Below are 21,815 nucleotides of genomic sequence, written 5' to 3'. Positions count from 1 at the left end.
CACAGACCAAGCCTAAAAACGATACACAACCACAAACTAATCCTTAGAAATGTCCTTACAGACAAGTCTTTGCCATAATACAAACTCGCTCATAGCCACAGAAGGGTTTATCAAACCCTCGCTGCCTCAGAAGAGAGGTGGTCTCAAAGGCTCAAAACTTCTCATTGTTGTCGCAAAATCATGTCTCATGAGCTTATGCTGCCACAAAAAATTCCTTTAAGACAAGTCGTTGCCTCAGATTTCTCACAGGGATGCTTCGTTGCCAAATAGTGCCTTGGAAACCTAGCTACAACAAAAGTGGATGAGTGTTGTTTCAGAATTTGTGCTAAACAAAGTAAAGAGAAAGGGATTGGCTAGGGTGGAATCTTTCACCACCGAAACCAATTAGACAAAAGGGGTCTTAAAACCCTCCAAGAGCTTTAGCTCACAAATCAGAAATATCAACAATTCATGATGATGAGAATAAACCTCTTCCCTCTCTTATTTAGGTTTGTCTTGAGGTTTTTTTCCTCCTAAATTCAAATTTAAGTTACTTTTCAATTTCCCTTCCTTTCCCCAAAACCACCTTTTAATTTTTAATTATCTAGGGTTACTTTATAAAATGGATTTTTCACCTAGGTAACATTAAATAATTATCCAATGTAACAGGGTTCGCCAAATTTGAACCTTAAGGTTCGAAATTTGGCAAACCTCAAAAATATCTTTGAGTTTGGGTCAGGTTCGATAAAGTTCAGTTCAAATTTGTTTTTCCATCATCTTTTCTTTTATTTTACGTTATAGGGTATGTAGGATATTAGTTTTGGGGTTTTAATCTCTTCTAATGTAAAGTCTCATTTAAATTCAAACGGAATTCATCCCACTAATTCAGTTTGATCTTCGGACATGCAGATAAAGGGTTTCTATGATAGCCGATATTGTCATCTATATTCAAATTTTACCACTTCAATGAAATTGTGCACATGCATCCAGGATATATTGTATGAGGACTATTGTGCCTCCAAAGACAATGTTGTACGTAAAATGTGCACCAAGAAATCATCAACGGTTGTGCACAGAGAGGATTGTCGCTTTGACAGCGTAGGCAAATAAACGTTATCCCTTTTTATCACATTGATATAGTTGTATAATTTACGTTATACATATTGTATGATATATGTTAAACAATGATATATTAATATTATAAAAATTACATATTAAATTTTATTTATTTAATTTAAATCTGGTTAAGATAGTTTCATAAATAACTTATATTATATATTGTTTTATATATATTAAAAGATAATATATTAATATTATAATAGGATATACTTCAAGTTTAATTAAATTTTATATTAAAGTTAACGATATTTTATTTATGTATTTAAGTTTAATTAAATTTTATGTTAAATAAAGAATATTATATACATATATATATAATAAGCAACATTATTTGTATTATTAACACTAAAAATTTAATATATGAACATTACATTAGTTTAAATATTAATTTTAAGTCAATTTTATCTTAAATTATTATATATTCAGATTTAATCAGAAAATTCGAATTCAAATCAAATTTAATTGTTGTCGACTTCGAACTCGAACCCGAACCATGTGACATAGGTTGCATCATATGGAAACGTTTCTTCACCAATGTCTTTGGGAGAAGCAAAGTTACACCTATGTGTCTTGCCTTAAAAGGATGAAGTCCCAAATGACATACATGGCAGAGGGGTTGTGCAAGCAACTAGATGGTTTGTCATGCCCATACATCATAATGCACCCTAGAAGATACTTGTTTGACACCACAATTAGAATGCTTTACTTGTCAATGGCATACCTAGCCCTATGGTCTCCACGATATAGGCAGTGCAATTGAAGCTTGTTGAAATTTCATTGAACCCTAGGTTTGGTATATGCCCTAGCTAGGAACACAAACATACTAGAGATGCCCAAGTTTAAACAACTTTGCACAGCGGAATATAACAGCAAATAAATCAACAATAGTACACAATCTAAGTCACCTGACACAGGGACACGCAGGACACGAAAATTCGAGAGTCTGACACAGGCACGTAGACCCCCGAAATAGGACACGTAGGACATGTTATATATTATTTTATTAATATATATCTATATATATATATATATTAAAAATTAATACTAAATAGATATTTCTAGCACAAATTCTCATTCATGATACAAATTCAAACATAGATCTAGATTCTACATTGTAAATTTAATATTTGTATGTTGTACAATGTAAGATTATGCATACAAATATAAGTGTGACAGATTCATCAATGATCCAATAGGAGAAAGACAAGAAACTACAATTTTCTCATTAAGTCATCAAAATAAAAATGTGTTACATAGGTAGACCATATAAGAAATGCCAACGGAAAATAGAAATAGAAAATACAAAACAACTAGGTAGCTCATGAGTCATCAATCAACATCACTATCATGGTCACCACTGCTCTCCTCTGCTACATCCTCCTCTGCATCCAATGTAATCTTTGCATTTGCTGGTGTGGAGGATGACCCCTCAAGAGTATCACCATCATCAAAAGTGACAGGCTCTAGCACTGGGTCATTAAGATCCAAGTTGGCCAATGCCAACTCAACACTGTTGTCCAAACCCATATCATCAGGAAAGACATGCCACATCTTTGTCTTTCCCTTCATCCACTCATCCTTGTACCTGTAAATAAGACGAAGGTTGGTGTGCACATACACCATTGTCTCTGCCTTGGGCTGCTCAAGCCTGCTCTTCTTGACACTATATATATTCCTATATGTGCTCCAATTCCTCTTACAACAAGAGGATGAAGTCACCTAAGAGAATAGCCTCATGGCTAACTGTTGTAGAGGGCTTGTTGCCCCATGAGATGCCCACCAAGAATAGGGCATCTTCGATAAATAATATTATATACATATATATAAAATAAGCAACTTTATTTGTATTATTGACATTAAAAATTTAATATATGAACATTACATTAGGTTAAATATTAATTTTAAGTAAATTTTATATTAAATTATATATATTGTTAATTTTAGGTATGTTCTATGCTTAAAGCAATTTATTTCAATTTTCACAGTTAGCTTCATATCTTTTCCAGATTAGTAATCACATCAGCATTAAAGTAAACTGCAAATAGAACATAAACATAAATCGCATAAGACAAGCCAAGACAAGAGGACATAAGATGTGGTGCTAGCCAGGGACAAACCCCAATGTGGGGAAACCCTTGATCAATTCTTCTTTTATGTTCTTCAATAGTTCAGCAGAGAGAGAGAGAGAGAGTACATTTACAACAGAAGTCAACACTTTGACTTTCTAGATAAGAGACTAGATCATCTCTTCATGAGATCAGTTGAAGACATTCTACTTCAACTGATTATCCAAGGTGACTCCTTCACCTATCATTGTGTTGCATCTTGTCCATATGCTGCACCTCACCATGATGCACCATGCTGCTCTTCATGTTGCTACACTTGTCACTTTGCTGCTCCAATCATTGAGCTGCTCTTATCACAGATCTGCATCTAATGTTGTACTCATCGCTGATCAGCACTCAATGACAGCTATGCTACACTGTGTTTCACCCAATAAGGCAAACTCAATACATCATCATCATCATGCTGCAATACTTACATCATGCTGCTGCTATACTTCTGTTGCTTCATCATGCTGCCATATGTATATCAGCCTTAGCTGCTTGCTATGGCTTGCGGCCTAGCAAAGCAGCTAGGCTATAGTTCCAGATTCTTTCAAGCAGACCCAAACTAGACCTAAGGTAGCAGTTTAGCCCTCTGACTTCTAATCTGATGACAATTGCTCCTAAACATATCCCGTCCATGCTTTTGACTAGCAGTGAGATAACTGTAGCTATGGCTAGATGTGACAGCGTATGAGGTCATCTTCATGTCTGAGATAAGGGCCTCTTTGGGCCTCCTTGCTGCGGCTTGATATCTCAATAGGCAACGAATTAGGTGACTCCTTTTAGACAGCAGAATAGGGCTCTTAGGGCTGTGGATAGGAGCCTTTCAAGACATCGGAATAAGGTCTCCTTTAACAGCATTTAGAGGATCTTCTTTGGCTGCGAATAAGGGTTGTGTATGAAGCTCCCTTGGACAGCGAATAGGTCCTCCTCATAAGTCAGCTGCAAGGGCTTCCTTCTTCATGACTGCGACTAAGCTATGGCTAAGTCTCCTTGCTAGAACAACAGCTAAATCATCTCCTCTAGGACTGTGTATAGATCCTCTTTCTGACTGCGGATAAAAAATCTCTTTCTTGCTGCGTATAGGGTCAATAGACAGCGAATTCAGGCCTTCATTTAGGGCCTATATTAGCCCTCCTCTTATCTGCAGATAGAGCCTCTTGAGACAGCATATAGGGGTTATTTATGCTACACATAAGTCTCCTCTTTTCTGTGTGTAGATCTCCTCATAAACCTGTGGCTTACTGCGGCTAGGGCATCATCTTGCGGCCAGCGTATACTCTTAGTGTCTCTCCTTCACCAAAACCCAAAGACGTGGAGAGAAGGAGATCACATGAAGAGTATATGTGTCAAATGACTTCAAGTCCTCTTCTATTTATACTAAAAACGTAGAGGTTGAATAGACATGACTGTTGGGCTTCTGAGCCTACATAAGTTGCTGGCCGACTTAACAATTTGTCCATAATCAAAATAAATTCATATCTTCATAAATACTTATCGAAATCGGATGATCTTTAGATCAATCCTACACCTCTGGATGAGAGGGATCAAAGAAAAATATCAGCTGCCATAAATAAGATGACCCACATGGAGTGTGGCCCTAGTTGCCAATTTTAACACACACACATATATACAGATTTAATTAGAAAATTCAAAATTCAAATCGAATTTAATTGTTGTCAAATTTGAACTCGAACCCGAACCATGTGACATAGATTGCATCATATGGAAATGTTTCTTCACCAATGTCTTTGGGAGAAGCAAAGTTACACCTATGCATCTTGCCTTAAAAGGATGAAGTCCCAAATGACATACATGGTAAAGGGGTTGTGCAAGCAACTAGATGGTTTGTCATGCCCATACGTCATAATGCCCCCTTGAAGATACTTGTTCGACACCACAATTAGAATGCTTTACATGTCAATGCCATACCTAGCCCCTATGGTCTCCACGATATAGGCAGTGCAATCGAAACTTGTTGAAATTTCCTTGAACCCTAGGTTTGGTCTATGCCCTAGCTAGGAACACAAACATACTAGAGATGCCCAAGTTTAAACAACTTTGCACAGCGGAATGTAACAGCAAACAAATCAACAATAGTACACAATCTAAGTCACCTGACACGGGAACACGCATGACATGAAAATTCGAGTGTCCGACACGGGCACGTAGACCCCCCCGAACAGGACACGTAGGACACGTTATATATTATTTTATTAATATATATATATATATATATATTAAAAATTAATACTAAATAGATATTTCTTCCACAAATTCTCATTCATGATACAAGTTCAGACATAGATCTAGATTCTACATTGTAAATTTAAAATTTGTAAGTTGTACGATGTAAGATTATGCATACAAATATGAGTGTGACATATTCATCAATGATCCAATAGGAGAAAGACAAGAAACTACAGTTTTCTCATTAAGTCATCAAAATCAAAATGTGTTACATAGGTAGACCGTAGTAGCAATGCCAATGGCAAATAGAAATAGCAAATACAAAACAACTACAAGGTAGTAGGTAGCTCATGAGTCATCAATCATCATCATCATCAAAATCAACATCACTGTCATGGTCACCACTGCTCTCAGTTGCATCCTCCTCTGTATCCAATGGAATTTGTGCATCTATTGATGTGGAGGATGACCCCTCAAGAGTATCACCATCATCAAAAGTGACAGGCTCTAGCACTGGGTCATTAAGATCCAAGTTGGCCAATGCCAACTCAACACTGTTGTCCAAACCCATATCATCAGGAAAGACATCCCACGTCTTTGTCTTTCCCTTCAACCGCTCATCCTTGTACCTGTAAATAAGACAAAGGTTGGTGTGCACATACACCATTATCTCTGCCTTGGACTGCTCAAGCCTGCTCTTCTTGACACTATACATATTCCCATATCTGCTCCAATTCCTCTTACAACAAGAGGATGAAGTCACCTAAGAGAGGAGCCTCATGGCTAACTGTTGTAGAGGACTTGTTGCCCCATGAGTTGCCCACCAAGAATAGGGCTTCTTAGCCCCCGTATCTCTAATCACAACATAACCTGCAAATCTCCTAGTGCCAGTGGAAAACTCTGCAAAGGCATCCTCCACCTCATCAAGGGATGCTCTATCCTGAAATATCCGCCTCAATGCATCCTTCCTCCCCTGTGAAATTTCACCATCCATGTGAGGAGGGAATCTGTGGGAAGGTCCATCGTTCAGCTACTCATGGCTATAGTATTTTGGGTTCAATGAGTGAGCCAAACAATGCAAAGGTGTGCAATTCTTGTCCCATCTAGTGACAAGAATATCCTATATGGTGGTGAAGAAGGCCTTTGATGATGTCTCATACTCAGGGAACTCACTCTGTAAAATAATGGTCCTCATGGACTCAATCATGGAATTCCATCCCTCATAAACCTCTCTAAGTATGGGTTGGTCTGTATTTACAAATCATAGCAAAGCAATGATAGGGTCCATCATCTTAATACTGAGATCTGTTGTCTCCCACCAAGCATCATCTAACACTGTGTCCTTGACTCTTTGTGAGGCTGCTTGATCTGTCTTTTTCCAAAAAGACCAAAACTCTGAAATAACCATGGCCCCAAGAGCGGGTTTGACCTCCCTCAACCTCTTCAACATGATGAATGAAGAGGCAAACCGTGTATCTGCAATCTTCAACAATGACAGATGGGTGTACTCTAAGACACGTTGGACACGAGAATCGAACATGTGTCCTAGAGAATCGTGTCTGATTCATGGGATTCGAGATAGCGGGGGGGAGGATGAATCTGGTTTCTCAGTGTACAATATATTTCGCCCAAAACCATGTTCCTTATTTTTCCATTAATAAGAAAACCTTAGGGCTCTCGTACCAAGGATCATGGCCATTAAAAAATCCTAATACAATGTTATACAATCCATCCTTTCACTAAAACCCTAGGGCTATGGCCAGGTCCATCAGGTACTCATTTGCCCAACTACAAATGCAATTCTCTGACCTTTGCTTTCAACAATACAATCAACAAGTACTTGACTTACCTGGGTTGTTCCTTTAGCCCATAGTCCTCATGCCAGCTTGTTGTCCTTGTTGTAGCCGCCTTCCTTCATTGCTACAAACTTCTTTTGACCCTTGGTCTGTCTACTCCAGGTTCTGCAAACCCTTGGCTCTCTTGCCTTAATCTCAACCACTATTACTGCCTCTCCTAGGCCTCGGCTACCCAGTTGTAGGCCTCAACCTATCTCCTTTGCACCTGATTTGTTGTGGCCTACCCTAACCGGGGCTCCTACGACTCCTATCCAGCCTATGTTCAAACTTCTAAGCAACTCCTAGGCCTACATCCTTCACTCTTTTTCTCAAGGTGTTGCTACAGCAACCCACAAATAATCTCAGCCAGCTTCCTTGCCCTTGGCTACTCTCCAAAACATTGAACAGACCCTCATGGTTGCCCACGCATAGACCTACTCAAATAACCTTCTTTGCAGCCCAGCTTCTCCACCTTGACCTGCGTGTAGTCTGCCTTAACAACGGCCCCTTGTGGCTCCTTTACTGTGGCCCTAACTCAATTTTCTTCAACCTTCAAATAAACCCTTCACCTATCTGTGAATGGCCCTAACAAAGCCTCCTTACCATACTAGCCAACTCGGCCTACCTCATCTTATTTGTGGATCATCACCAGGTTGTCTTGTAGCCCTGTAGCCAACCCTAACCAAGTTGACGCCTTCACAAGACAAGCCTTCAACAGATCTGTGGATCCTCCTTAGGTCTATGACCTTCTCTTAGTTGTCTTTCTATCCTCCTTCAGCTGTAATATTAGTCCTTCAATCTTCCTCAGCCACCAAAACAAAGTACAGCTCAACTCGGCCTCTTCATGCTAACTGCGGCTCCTCCTAAGGCAATTTTTTTCACAAATGTAGTCCATCACACTTGTGACTAGGCCTCTCCTTTGGCCTATATTTATAGCTCTTGTCTAAGTGTCTTGGGGGTCTTCTTTGTCCTTCAAGAAACCCTCACTTCACCACTCAATCACAAATTAGAATAAAATATTAATTTCCTTGGGTTCCAAGCCCACAACTTTTGGTCCAAAAACCCAACACCTTGGTATCTTGCCCACAAGTCTCCTTTTTATGGGTTTTCTCCACTCGGAAATATCGTCCGAGCTACCCAAATTTCAATACCCTCTCTTAGTGAGGAAGGTATTTCCATGTCCTTCTCATATAAATCTCCAACTCCATGACTTTCCTTGCATGGCCATGACTTTCCTTGCATGAGCCATGACTCTCCCTTGCATGGCCATGACTATCCTCGCATATGCCACGTCTTCTTTGTGCTTGATCAAAACTTATCTTACATGATGCATGACTATCCTTGTATGTACCATGACATTTCCTTGCGTGATCTATCGCTATCCTCACACGGTCTATGACTTTCCTTGCACCACCACAACTGTCCTTGCATGGTTTGTGACTTTCCTGCATGCTCTAGAAGACACCACTCTCTCGCTTGAACCCTGAATGTTAGACCTCCACTAGGTGGCTTACTCCCCTTTGCAGTCTCCCTTTGAAGCTAGACTCCATCTGAGCCCCTTTGCAGTCTCCCTTTGAAGCTAGACTCCATCTGAGCCTTTACAACCTCCTCACTCACTCTGCTTTACCTCCTGGAAAACACTGCAATTGAACTTGTGTCTTTTCCAGGTCAATCCCGAGCTATGGTTGAACGCTATGCCTAGTCCACTCTAAACCACCACAAATCAATTATGCAAGTGCCCTCATCCTCTTAGGTCAAACATTTCATCTGCACATGGCTCCACTGTCGGATGTGCAACTCTACGACCCAACGAAAATACTAACTCACGATCAACCTGCCATCAACACGAAGCTACCTCATCCATGCTAAAGCACTCCTTGCCAAGGCACCTGAGTTGTCTCAACTTACTTTGACAAGTCAACAGAAGTCCATCATCAACAACTCACCACACAACATATTGTTGTGCAACCAATCCACCAGAACTCCCATCTTGTCTTGTCACCAAACTAGTCAAGACCACATATCTATGTTCTTTGTTGAACCTTTTGCTCCATGTCTAGCCAATTGTGAGTTGGCAACACTGTTGCTTCTTGCAACTATCTCATAGCTCTCTCCTAGAGCTAACACCTGTGCACACTCTGATCTAGTCGCCCTTCAAAATATCTCCAATATCATGTTGAAATTTCCTTACACCCTAGGTCTAGTTTATGCCCTAGCTAGGAACACAAACACACCAAAGATGCCCAACTTTAAACAAATTTGCACAGCGGAATATAACATCAAACAAATCAACAATATAGTACACAGTATTTTTGGCCCAAAACCATGTTCCTTATTAGTCCATTAATAAGAAAACCTTAGAGCTTTTAGATAGAGGAGGAATAACCTGTTGTAGAGTTTTGTGAACCCAACGTTTCGAACTACCAAGTGAGTCCATCATCAAGGGACGCGACAATAGATAATCTTTAATCTTAATGATGTATCCATGAGCAGGGTTTAGGGTATATATATCTAGGTTATTAAAGAATGATGTGAGAAATTAGGTCGGCCAATGTATTTATTTAATTTATTTTTTTTATTTTTTTTTGTTATTTATTTATTTATTTATTTAATTAATTAATTATTTATTTATTTATTTGTTGATTAAATAATATAAATGATTATTATAATTATTATTTGTTATAATTATTAATTATAATATAATAATTATTTATTTGTTAATTATTTGTAATAATTATTGATTATAATATGATAAGTATTTATTTGTTTATGTATAAATAATATGATAATTAATTATTAATCAAATAATATAATAATTATTTATTTGTTAAATATTTGTAATAATTATTAATTATAATATACTTAATTATTTATTTGTTTGTGTATATAACATAAATAATATAATAATTAATTATTAATAATAATTATTTATTTGTTAAATATTTGTAATAGTTAATAATCTTAATTATTAATAATAATTATTTATTTGTTAAATATTTGTAATAGTTAATAATTATTCTAATTATTAGATTATTATTAATTATTTATTTATTTTGATTTCTTTATTCTATTTGAATTTTTTTTTATTTATTAACTTTTAATTTTTTAATTTAATTATATATCTTAGTAAAAAGGTTTGATATATATATATATATATATATATATATATATATATATATATATATATATATATATATATATATAATTATTAACTTTTAATTTTTTAATTTAATTATATATCTTAGTAAAAAGGTTTTATATATATATATATATATATATATATATAAATTTAATTTAATTAATTAATTAATTAATTGATTATTTATTTATTTATTGGTTATATTTAATTATTTGTTTATTATGATAGTAAAAATTATTATTAGTTATTTATTTATTTTAATTTCTTTATTCTATTATAATTTTTTATTTTTAATTTAATTATATCTAAAAAGGTGTGATGAAATATGTATCTATAAATTAATTAATCATATATTAATTAATTAATTATAAAATATATATAGTTATAAATTAATTAATCATATATTAATAAATTAATTAATCATATATTAATTAATTAATTATAAAATATATATAGTTATATAATAATAATAATAACAATAATCATATATAGATACATATTTCATCAAACCTTTTTAGATATAATTAAATTAAAAATAAAAAATTATAATAGAATAAAGAAATTAAAATAAATAAATAACTAATAATAATTTTTACTATCATAATAAACAAATAATTAAATATAACCAATAAATAAATAAATAATCAATTAATTAAATATATATATATATATATATATATATATATATATATATATCAAACCTTTTTACTAAGATATATAATTAAATTAAAAAATTAAAAGTTAATAAAAAAAAAATCAAATAGAATAAAGAAATCAAAATAAATAAATAATTAATAATAATCTAATAATCAGAATAATTATTAACTATTACAAATATTTAACAAATAAATAATTATTATTAATAATTAATTATTATATTATTTATCTTATATACACAAACAAATAAATAATTAAGTATATTATAATTAATAATTATTACAAATATTTAACAAATAAATAATTATTATATTATTTGATTAATAATAAATTATCATATTATTTATACATAAACAAATAAATACTTATCATATTATAATCAATAATTATTACAAATAATTAACAAATAAATAATTATTTTATTATTTAAGTAAAAATTAATTATTATAGTATTTATGTTATATACATAAACAAATAAATAATTATTATATTATAATTAATAATTATAACAAATAATAATTATAATAATCATTTATATTATTTAATCAACAAATAAATAAATAATTAAAAAAATAACAAAAATAAAATAAAATAAAAATAATAATAAAAAAAAAATTAAATTAAATTAAATAAATACATTGGCCGACCTAATTTCTCACATCATTCTTTAATAACCTAGATATATATACCCTAAACCCTGCCCATGGATACATCATTAAGATTAAAGATTATCTATTGTCGCGTCCCCTGATGATGGACTCACTTGGTAGTCCGAAACGTTGGGTTCACAAAACTCTACAACAGGTTATTCCTCCTCTATCTAGAACCATCCTCACCTGTATGGATTCCCTATTTAACCTTAGAGCTCCCATACCAACGATCATGGTCCTTTACAAACCCTGATATAATGTTATAGTAAACAATCAGTCCTTTAACTAAAACCCTAGGGTTGAGGCCTAGTCCATAAGGTCCTCATCTGCCCAACTACAAATACAATTAGTTGTCCTTTGCTTTCAACAATACAATCAACAAGTACTTGACTTACCTAGGTTGTTCCTTTAGCCCACAGTGCTCATGCCAGGTTGTTGTCCTTGTTGCACCCACCTTCCATCGTTTCTACAGACTTCTTTTGACCCTTGGTCTATCTGGTCTAGGTTCTGCAAACCCTTGGCTCTCTTGCCTTGCTCTCAGCCACTAGTATAGCCTCTTCTAGGCCTTGGCTACCCAGTTATAGGGCTCAACCTATCTCCTTGGCACCTAACCTGTTGCAGTTTGGCCTAACCAGGGCTCCTAAGACTCTTGTCTAGCCTGTGTTCAAACTTTTGAGCAGCTCCTAGGCCTGCAGCCTTCATTCTTTTTACTCAGGGTACTGCTATAGTAGCTCACAAACAATCTCAATCATCTTCCTTGCCCTTGGATGCTCTCCAAAACACTGAACAAACCCTCACAGTTGCCTACCCACAAACCTACTTGAATAACCTTCTCTGCAACCCAACTTCTCCATCTCAGCCTGCCTGTAGTCTGCCATAACAGTGGCCCCTTATGGCTTCTTTACTACGGCCCTAATTCAACTTGCTTCAACCTTCAAACAAATGCTTAAACTGCCTGCAGATGGCCCTATCCAGGCCTCCTTACCACAAAAACCAACTCAGCCTACCTGATCTTATCTGCGGATCATCACCAGGCTATCTTGTAGCCCTGCGACCAGCCCTAACCAGGTTGCAGCCTTCACAAGACAAGCCCTAAACAAATTTGTGGATCCTCCTTAGGTCTACAGCCTTTTTTTGGTTGTCTTTCAGTCCTCCTTCGGCTGTAATATTAGTCTTTCAATCTTCCTTGGCCACCAAAACAAAAAGACACCCCAACTCGACCTCTTCGTGCTATCTGCCGCTCCTCCTATGGTAGATCTTTTCACAAATGTAGTCCATCACACTTGTGACTAGGCCTCTCTTTTGGCCTATAATTATAGCTCTTGTCTAAGAGTCTTGGGGATCTTCTTTATCCTTCAAGAAACCCTCACTTCACCACTCAATCACAAATTAGAATAAAATATTAATTTCCTTGGGTTCCAAGCCCACAACTTTGGGTCCAAAACCCCAAAACTTGCATATCTTTCCCAGAAGTCTCGTTGTTGTGGGTTTTCTCCACTCTGAAATACCTTCCAAGCTACCCAAATTTCAACAATGCTTTTGACATTTCAAATGTTCTCAAGAAGATATGGCAAGCTTGGCAGTCGGTATCCAAATAATGCATTGGAACTATGTGTATTATCATCAAGCATGGGATTCGGCTACACAATCAATTTGTTGTTAAGATGCAAGACTCCACTAAAAGGATGAGTAAGAGTTGACTCCAACTCAAGAAAAAATCAAAAGTCAACTCCATAAATAAAAATAAACTATTTCCGAGCAGAAAAAAATATCAATATGAAAGTTACGATGTCCATATAATGCAGCTCTTCAATAAGAACTGGTTTCGGAGTACCAAGATAATATTACATACAACAAATGCCATGTATTTGGACGGTTGAAAGGTATGTTGGTTGGATCAGGAGGTGTCGAGGCATCTAGATATCCCATTCTTCTGTTAAGGTTCATCTCCCACTGTGGTTGGCCCTTCATGATACCTTTAATGATAAGGGATTGACTACATTGCACTAGGCTTATGAATGGATGTAATGTATTCTCTGACAAAACCAAAATGGTTAAGCATGTCATGTGGAGATGAAACGTTGTCAGACCATTTTGGGACTCGCTGCTAAGTATAGTATTCTCTTTGTCTCCACTCTTCATTCAAATGGGGTTGCTCTGGGGGCAAAGGATGATCCTGCAAGCAAGAAAGAGTACGTGGGATGGGATCAGCCTGACAGGTATCTTTTACTTGTTGAAACACCACTCCTGTTCAACTTTTCACGAGGCAAATGCTACGTTCAACCAAGGAGAAGTTCCTACATTTAGATCAGATTTGTCTCTCCAGACTTCGGCCAAGAATGTCAATTTTTAGAAAATGTCTTGATACTCTTCCAGCTCTACTCGTAGAGGTGTGCCCGCTCTACTGCTCCTGGATGTGTCAATCATGATGTACATCTATACAGATTTCTAACATAGTGTATGCTACATTTTTAGAAATAAAATAATAATGTGCCATATTGAGTAGACAGGCAAAGATAGATAGTGACAGGCAATCAGAGATGTGCATGTTCCACACATATTTAACAACCACTACAAAGAACATACCTGGACTAGAAGAAGTTGTACTGCTGTACTACACTTTGCATCAGAAATAGCAGATTGTAATATGTTTACACCCACATCTCCCACTTCTTTTGTGGCCATTTTTCTATTGGCAAATACTTCAGGGCTAGACTTAATAGGATCTTCTTCTTCTTCAGCGTCTGATGGCTCACTATCAACCAGATTATAAGCAATCTGGGCACAATCTGGTGCTGTTTCTGCAGCTGCAGATTTCAAGTATAACAACACCAGTTGCCATTTATCATCTGAGAAAAGCCTACCAGCATTGTTCATCAAACGAACAAAAGCAGAGACACCAATTCCAGCCACACTTTGAATCCGCTGCTTTATAAAATTTGTTAGGAGCTCCAGCACTTTCTCAAGTAAATGGTTTACTTTGTGGTAGAACTTGACAAAAAGGTCAACAAGTAGTTGAAGTGCCAATGTACATGTTTCAGAAATCCAAGCATCTTCATCAAGACCATTATATTTATTTTCTGTGCCATTCACACTTACCCTGCCTTCAGCAGGGTTAGGTGCAGGTTGAACAAAGTCAAATATTGGAAAAAGGACTAACACAAACACTTGTTCCCAATATGTGCCCATGGTGCCACAGTGTGTCAAAAAGCATTTGCAATGCACTTTTCCTAACATCGGGCCGAGTATCGAAAGAAAGCTTGGAAAATCCTGTAAACAATGCAAGCATGAATCATATAAACTGATTAGCCATAGTTACAATGTGCATACAAGGTAGTTATTTGAACAGAAGTTTATGTAAACATTGGTTAGAGCAATGCTGCAATACAGTGGCAGGTTGTAAATATATTCTTAAAGGTGCAATCTATTTACCTGCTAATAAAGGGATCCAAAAGTATAATTGATCATGTTCATCAGTAAACTTTGGACTGTCTAAACCAACAGCAAAGCAAGTAGCAGGCTTCCCAGATTTTTCCTTATCTTTGTTTTTTGAAGAAGAAATAAGGTTCCCCTCAGCAAGTCTGAGAGCACAGAAACGAAGAAATGCAATTGCATTGAGACTAATATCCTTGTTGAATCTGCTCTTTGTAAATGCAATCAGACAGTTGACACAATCTGTGAATGTGGTAATCTCTGTCTCAGTTATGTAAGGGAAATAGTCACGCACTATCTTTTCAATGGTCTCAAAAGCCAGAAGGACAATATTCTTGTGATCATCCGAGGCTGCTATCGTGAACACCTAAAGAAGAAAACAAGATCAGAGACCTACATAACAAGACAGTAAGCTACAATGAAGATCTCCAACAAAAATGGCAAACGAATTATATTCGAAAGTTCTTAAGGAACCCATCTGCATAATGGAAAAACTCAAGGTTCATTCAGACAGAACTTACTTCTAGAAGGGCTTTTAAATATTCAAAAGCAACAACACTACAAGTATGTGCTGTTCAAGGCAAGGAAATGGTGTACAACTTGAACAAAGAATGAAAACCATACAATGCAATTTAAACATACCATAAACATGCTTTTCCAGCCTGACTTAACATTGTTGACACGAGCCAATACCATTTGTGAAACACATCTGATGACTAGTTCTCTGATTTCTACAGAGCTGCTCTTTTGCATCACAATTACAAAAGGTTTCATGAATTCATTCTGAAAGTTATAATTTGCCAGCTCCTCGCGTTCTAGAAACTTCATGGCTAGTTGTCGCAGTGAATCCATGACAAAAATAGCAATAGAGAGGTTCTCTGAGCATCCAACAGTAACAAAGAAACTGGAAAGCACATGCCAGATGGGAGACCAAACCAGCCTGATCCGATTCATATTATAATGCCTGCAGAAATCACATGTCTAATCATAATCAGCCACTGCATTTGAAATTTTGAACCTCGACCACAGAAAGCAACCTCTATGATTGTAGCTTTTGTAAAAATAGAAAAAAAACTTTCTATAAGAATACGTCCTCACGCAATCTCTACAATCTTGGTTAGGCTGAAAACTCGGGGGTCAGTAGGAGATCGCAATTCTTCCATGGAGACCTTGCAGAGGGCCTTTACAAAATCAACTATTGCCTCACTGTTTAACCTTTGGCTATGTGTAAATGATTGATCTCAAAACTTCCAATCTGTTCGAAACCAAATTGTGCATCTGCTCTGTGGTTACTAATCCTGAAGAATACCCCCCAACACCAACACTGTCATATGAACCCCGTCGAGCTGATGCTGCAGCCTGTTGAAGTTGTACAGGTCCCTTTCTCTTGAGCGCATGAACAACCGGTGACATTGGTTGTTTTACTTTCTCTGATTCACTATGAGGCACTGTAAAGAATGTAGCATCTGGAGGAGCACCCTCTCCCAATAGGTGCAAATGCTCAAAACGAGAAAGACACATTAAAATGTGCTCCCAAGCTTCTTGTAGGTAGTTGCCATCTTCATCAGCAATAGTGATAATGGCCTGCAAAATATGATATACAAAAGCTGTTGAAATAATAAATCAACACAAAAATGAAATGGCAGGAATATAAATCTTAGTATCAGACTTGACTTGCAAGAAGACTCATTTTGGCAAGAGTCAAACTTGACTTGGGACCAGCCAAATACCCATGAGTCAACCCAGGGCAAAGACTCAGCACCATGAAACATTCAAGAAATAAAGATTTTCAAGAAAAATAAATGTTTTTTAGAATATAAATGAGAGATTACACTGGTTGTAATGCAGATACACTGTATAAATTTTAAAATGTAAAAATAACATATCCAAACACAACCAAGTATATCAGATTTCACAATTCACGATAAAGTTCAACCATCATAATACATATGTATTATCATCATTGATCCATCAAGATCCAAAATCAACATTGACTATACATCATGATTCATGAATGCCATATCATCAAATGTCCTAGATCCGAGTCAAACACTCTTCAACTGGGTCAAAACACCAGCTGGTGTGCAGATGTTGAAAACCCTAGCTGCTGTGCTTCAAATTCAAAACCCTAGTCGTAAAACCTTCTCACTGTTCTCAGAAATCTCCATGCAAATGGATAAGAATGGCAAAAATATGAGAAAAAGTCAACTTTTAGATTCTTTGACTCAAAAGTTTTTGAATGACTTGGCAAGTTTAACTCATCAAGTCTTTTGAGGCGAGGGTGAGTCAATCCAGGCCCATGTTAGACCTGCTGTTTCCGAGCAAACAGACCCATTTCCACTATCAGTCAGGCCACAGACCCATTGAGTCCAGGGTTGACTCGGTGAGCTATGTTACTATGATGTAATGAGTGTGTGTGGGTATGGTAAAAATAAGGAGATATAAATTCTTAGAGAAATTAATTGTTGGGTTGGCTTAAAAATTAGATTAAAAGGTTTACCGGTTAAAGCAATAAGGGATAGGGGGATAGAAGGGTCAAGTGGTTATAGGTTCAAAGGAAACACAAATGTTGAAAGAGAAATGTTAAATTGGATTCAGATATATTAAATGGTTGAAGGCTAAAGAGTATAAGACAAGAAGTATAGGAGGAAATAGATTCAAAAAAATGCACAGGTTAGGAAAGAAATTAACTAGTCTTATTTAGTATTAAATTAAAATTATTCTAATGTCAAACTATTAATATATCAATAAATCAAACTTTAATATCTAAAACAAAGTCTACACCAACGAATCAAATGAATAGCAACATCCAACCCTATAAATTCAAGAGAACGATAAAATCATCCCTTGTAAGTCAAAATTAAACCGTTATTACATAGTATTAGAGTAGTATTACTTAATGTTAGCATCATACTATGTAATATGAATATATTACAATTTCATAAAAGATCAAATATAACAATTTCATATAAAATATAAATATTATTATAATTGTCACTATATACTTTTTATCTCTGTATTTACACAGCACCCCAAAAGTATGGCTGAAGTAGATTTGTCTTTCAGTTTAGTGAGTCTAACAATGGTATCAAAGCAGGAATATACTTGCTATAATAATAGTTTAACCCACTATTGTTGTGGCCTCTACCTGGATACTGTTGACCACTGAAGTGTACCTAAAAAATTTTTGAAGACTCAATGCCTGGGGATGTATCAGAGGCTTCATGTACCATCAGAATTCACTATATCATCAGAGTTTTTCAACTCTATTTCTTCTTCTCATCTTCTTATGTTGTACTCAGATTCCACAAGCCCTATGGGGATGATGTAAAGTGATGCTAGTATGATGAGTTGAGTCATGTAACAGACCTAGGTAACTTGGGACCTTGTCATCAAGTGAGTTTACTCTGGGAGATTTTTTTCACTTGGTTAATTATTAAGTGCTTACGGGGACTTAATATTCAATTGAGTTTTTCCTCTATGCATAACCCCAAAGCCAGAGTGTGGCTTGATGGTGAGGCCTTGGGTGAGTACTAGTGTCTAGAGTTATTGTATACTGCCCTACTAGATCACTCATAAAATTTCATGGAATTTGATTTGGTCTAGGGATCATTTAAACAAACAAACAAACAAAAAACCGGCAAGGGCGGAAATTTGAATAAAATCTGAATGTAAAATGTATTAAGTGATGTCTAGAGAAGTTGTATGGAGTATGTGTACTCAAAATTACGCGTCTCACCCTCAATATTCTAAAATGACACACTTTGAAAGGTAAAAAATAAGTTTTGAACCCTCAAACCCCATTTTTCCTAACCTTAGTGAGAAATCTACCAATAAATTAGCCCAAAATAATTTAAATGGAGAAAAAATAAATAACTCCATGTGACAAAATGACATGGAAATGACTTGGAAATTATCTCAAGTCAAGGAAGGAGTCAAAGGACAAGTGGGAGATGATTTGGCACCTTACATCATCAAGGCATTTATCACATGACAAAATCGATTTCCCAGCTACAATCAAGGAAATTGAATTGTTGACTTGGAAAATCAAGTTTTTTGGTAGTTAATGCACATGTGGGATTATCTCATGGAATATTTGATTGAGAGTTTGATGGAGACATGTCTCCACTCCAACTCCACTCATTGTATACACTTGGCAATCACACTCAAGAGGAGGATCAACACATTTCCCAAGGAGGACCACACAATTGCTAGATGAGGTCAACTTATGGCTTGAGGATGAGGTGTCATCATGTGATTTGATGATGGAGATTGATACGAGTTAACTCCTTGATTTGTTTACACTTGGATTTGCTTGACTTCACACTTGTATAATTCGATTTGCTTGAGGAGATTTTTTGGGCCACATATGCAACTCAATTTGTTGGCAGCTTCACACTTGGCATCTCATCATCCCCACTTGGAATTTGATTTCCTTCCTTGGGATCTTCTCCATGTCCATTTATCACTTGGTTGTTACATTGGGATTTGCTCTCATTTCTCTATATAATAGAGCTACGAGCTCTCACTATGATCATTAAAACGAGTTATTGTGCTTGGGGAAGTTCTGCTATTGTGTACAATTACTTTCTATTGCAATAAAAGACTTTGGGGTTCACTTATGAGGTGTTGTTCTTCTTGAGCATAGTAATATCTTGATCATTGTGCTCCATCTTTCTATTTGTGTTATTGTGTTCATTATTTCCATTATGCTTTTAGAGATTTGTTAATCTAGAGCTACCTTAAATTGGCATTTGGTTTTGGAAATTTGCTCTAGATAGTGAATTTTTAGTTGATTTCCAATAAATTTATGAAATTTCTTTTTCATTGTATTTTTATAAACCCATATGGATCTAATGTGTATTTGAAGTTGTGTAGAAACATAATTTGAATCAAGCCTCAAGCATGAGGGGAAATTCTTGGAGGAATTTGGAGCATAAAAGACGAAATTATATATATATATATATATATAAACTGAATGATGATGTTTACAATGAGGGTCCTTGGCTTATATACCGCCATGGGTACCTTTTCGGGAAAGGGCATGATCTTATGATCGTACCCTTTCATCTAATCAACCTACAATCATTTCTACATAACATTGCCTCCCTCTTGAAAAGATGCTTTGTCCTCAAAGCATACGTAACGATGGGTGTTTTTGGCGAAATGCTTCTCTCCCAAGAGGCTTCTTCTTCTAGTAGATTCTTCCACTTGATAAGGTATTCTTTAATTACTCGTGAACGTAACTTCTTCTCCCTGGTGGTGATGATTCCCTCTGGTTCTAGAATGAGCTTGCCTTCATCATCTAACATTGGCATGGTAGTTTGTGCTGATTGGTGTTTGCCCAATGCTTTTTTAAGACAAGATACATGAAAAACGTTGTGAACTCGACTATTATCAGGAAGGCTTAAGCTATATGCTACTTGGCTGATCTTTTTGTTGATCTGGTACAGTCCATAGAATTTCGGTGCCAGCTTGTTTTTACCCTTCTGCTTTAAGGATACTTGTTTGTAAGGTTGAAGCTTAACAAATACCCACTCTCCAACTTCAAATTCTTTTTTCGATCTATGCTGATCAGCTTGTTGCTTCATGCGATTCCTTGCAATACTTAAGTTTTCTTTCAATGCTTGAAGGATTTTCTGGGTCTCTTCCAACTGGTCTTTAACTATCGGAACTCTAGTTTCGGTGAAAGCCAAGTCCTTCCATTTAGGAGGTTCATAGCCATACAAAGCTTGAAATGGGGTCATTTTTGTGGAAGTGTGATACGTTGAATTGTACCACCACTCAGTGAGGTGTAACCACTGAGCCCACTTATTTTGCTTGTCTGTTGCATAACAACGAAGGTAAGCTTCTAAGAATTTATTGACAGTCTCGGTTTGTTCGTTTGTTTGAGGATGATATGTTGAACTCATGTTGAGGTATGTCCCAACATGTTTGAAGAGTTCCTTCCAGAAATTCCCTTTAAATTTGGCATCTCTATCACTGACAATGACTTTGGGAAAACCATGTAATTTGTAAACATTGGATAAACCAATGCTCCATGTGTGTTTCGTGACATGGACTAACCGCCTCTCGTGGATCCTTATCTCTGGCGATGCGATCATTGACCAACACCTGTGGGTTTTGGTCTCATGACAATCGTGATTTCCAATAGGTGGTATCAAAGCGTAGGTCACGAGTTCGATACACACCCGGCTCGCGTTGGGGGGGAGATTGTTGGACATTGGATAAACCAACAATCCCTGTGTGTTTCCGACATGGACTAACTACCTCTCGTGGATCCTTATCTCTGGCGATGCGATCGTTGACTAACACCTGCGGGTTTTGGTCTAACGGCAATCGTGATTTCAAACAATTTTTACAAAATATCTCAGCGATCTCTTTTGTTGAATCTGATTCCTTCAACCCTATAAAGTGTGCATATATTGTGAGTCTATCAACTGTTAAAATTTGGGTGCCAGAGGACAAGTGGTTCCCTAAGGCTTTGATCTTTGGCCTAGGGAAAAGTGTCCAAATTTATTTTTTACTTTTCTCCTAAAGCTAAGCCACATGACACGAGGACACGAGACACGGAGGACACATAAATACGAGTATTCAATACGAAACGCAACGACCCAGAAACAGGACACGAGGGACACGTTTTATATATATATATATATATATATATATATATATAGTTTTTGATCCATATTAAATTGCAGGATGC

At 36.2% G+C, this 21,815-nt stretch overlaps 1 protein-coding gene across 1 annotated transcript in view; it reads right to left on the bottom strand.

Annotated features, from left to right (window-relative positions):
- Nucleotides 1–20,856, bottom strand: part of LOC149154919 (brefeldin A-inhibited guanine nucleotide-exchange protein 2-like) — a 61,936-nt gene extending 41,080 nt beyond the window's left edge. The window contains 7 exon segments of the mRNA XM_089444256.1: nucleotides 14,264–14,855; nucleotides 14,857–14,947; nucleotides 15,110–15,476; nucleotides 15,752–16,073; nucleotides 16,208–16,342; nucleotides 16,344–16,693; nucleotides 20,344–20,856. Coding sequence (XP_089300382.1) covers nucleotides 14,264–14,855; nucleotides 14,857–14,947; nucleotides 15,110–15,476; nucleotides 15,752–16,073; nucleotides 16,208–16,342; nucleotides 16,344–16,693; nucleotides 20,344–20,856 — 2,370 coding nt within the window.
- Nucleotides 20,857–21,815: the final 959 nt, after the last annotated feature.

The sequence above is a fragment of the Pinus tabuliformis genome, chromosome 9, assembly GCF_031772625.1.
Source record: "Pinus tabuliformis cultivar Carrire ecotype Pingquan chromosome 9, CPIR1, whole genome shotgun sequence".
Classification (NCBI taxonomy): Eukaryota; Viridiplantae; Streptophyta; class Pinopsida; order Pinales; family Pinaceae; genus Pinus; species Pinus tabuliformis.
Note: the sequence above shows the minus strand (reverse complement) of the source record. Positions and strands in the feature narration are given on the sequence as shown.